Source organism: Octodon degus, unplaced genomic scaffold (assembly GCF_000260255.1).
Source record: "Octodon degus isolate 3935 unplaced genomic scaffold, OctDeg1.0 scaffold00051, whole genome shotgun sequence".
In the NCBI taxonomy this organism is placed as follows: domain Eukaryota; kingdom Metazoa; phylum Chordata; class Mammalia; order Rodentia; family Octodontidae; genus Octodon; species Octodon degus.
Genome location: NW_004524627.1, coordinates 11,245,189 through 11,246,563, shown reverse-complemented (window position 1 = coordinate 11,246,563; position 1,375 = coordinate 11,245,189). Strand labels below are relative to the sequence as shown.

Sequence of the window (1,375 nt, the reverse complement as noted above, 5' to 3'; positions counted from 1 at the left end):
ACACTGTCTAGAGGTCTATAATATTAGTGGGTTATCCTCAGAAGTTATTGACTTGAGCCTTTTACAGCTCATTGTATTAATATGGATTTACTTTACATACCTCATTTTTATATTTTTCTGCTGGATGGTTAAGACCAAGATATAGCAAGACCTATATAATAAGAAATGTAACTTTTGTATCTGATAAGGTCAGCCAAGTACTCTTAGGATTTATCCTGAGCCCTGTACCGCTCTTTGTACATCCTTTTGTCAGTATCTGACTTAAATTGTTTTCTTAAAGAGACTTCTTCCACTTCCAGAGATCTTGAATAGCCTCCTGGTCAGTCATCCGGAAGCAATTCTTCACATAATTGATGAATTTGGCTTCCACTTTGGAAAGAGAACCACTTTTTTCTATACTTGCTTACATTTTTGTGTTAATGTTTTCTACAGAACTAGGTCCTTTTGGTGTTTTAGGAGTCTTTTCCTGTTTCTTGAAGGATTCCTGCCCTTTTGATCTTCGTATTGACGGTTTGAGTCTTTTCCATTCTGGTTTGATTTTTGTGCATCTTTGGCTGGAGTATCTTGTTATCGATTTCTTCACTGGAGCTTTCTCTTCAGTTTCTTCATCAAAATCATCATCGTCATCATTGTCATCATCATCATCCTCATCCTCATTGTCCTCATCATCTTCATCAGCAGTGAGTTCTACTTGTTTCTGTGGAACCTTGCTGTCACCTCCAGGGGCAGGTCGCTTTCCAGATATACTTAGAAGTTTTATATCTTCTTCCTCTTCCTCTTTCAACTCTGCATCTTCTTCCACAGCTACTAAATGTTGTCCACTAATATGTGTAGGCCCTGAACCACACTTCAACCTTAAGACAATAGGTGGAGTGATTTCAAAGCCCCCAAGAGAAACTTTTGGCTGTACAGACATTGTTGCCAGTGTTACTTCAATTGAACTGCCTTCATAATTCATAGCCTCTGCTTCAGCAGTGTACAATTCATCCTTTGCACCAGCCCCTGAACTGACTATTCTTAATGACAACTGGTGCTCATTTTCATTGTTATCCACCTTAGAGTGGTAATCTTTGTTGGCTTTTAGTTCACAACCATAGAGATGGTTCTGGGGCCTCAGCGGGCTCATATCCATATCCACTGACTCTTCCTTGGAGTGGTGGCGCGCACTTAGGTGGGAGAGAATGAGGACAGAAGTGAATGAGTACTACTCCACAGAACAGAGGCGCAGGACAGAATCTCACAAGGGCCCATTTACTGCTCCGATTGAGGTATTATTATTTCTTCTTCTCCTTCTTCTTCTCCTTCTCCTTCTCCTTCTCCTTCTTCCTTCTCCTTCTCCTTCTCCTTCTCCTTCTCCTTCTCCTCCTCCTCCTCC

General features: G+C 40.9%; 2 protein-coding genes across 7 annotated transcripts in view; one reads left to right on the top strand and one right to left on the bottom strand.

The window, feature by feature from the left end:
- Positions 1–1,375, top strand: part of Cab39l (calcium binding protein 39 like) — a 156,594-nt gene that overhangs the window by 86,810 nt on the left and 68,409 nt on the right. The window lies entirely within an intron of this gene.
- LOC101563651 (nucleophosmin-like) lies at positions 404–1,132 on the bottom strand. The gene is made up of 2 exons (XM_023717295.1): positions 579–1,132; positions 404–494 (listed from the first exon to the last, which is right to left on the bottom strand). The coding sequence occupies exons 1-2, from the start codon at positions 1,130–1,132 to the stop codon at positions 404–406; spliced, it is 645 nt and encodes a 214-aa protein (XP_023573063.1).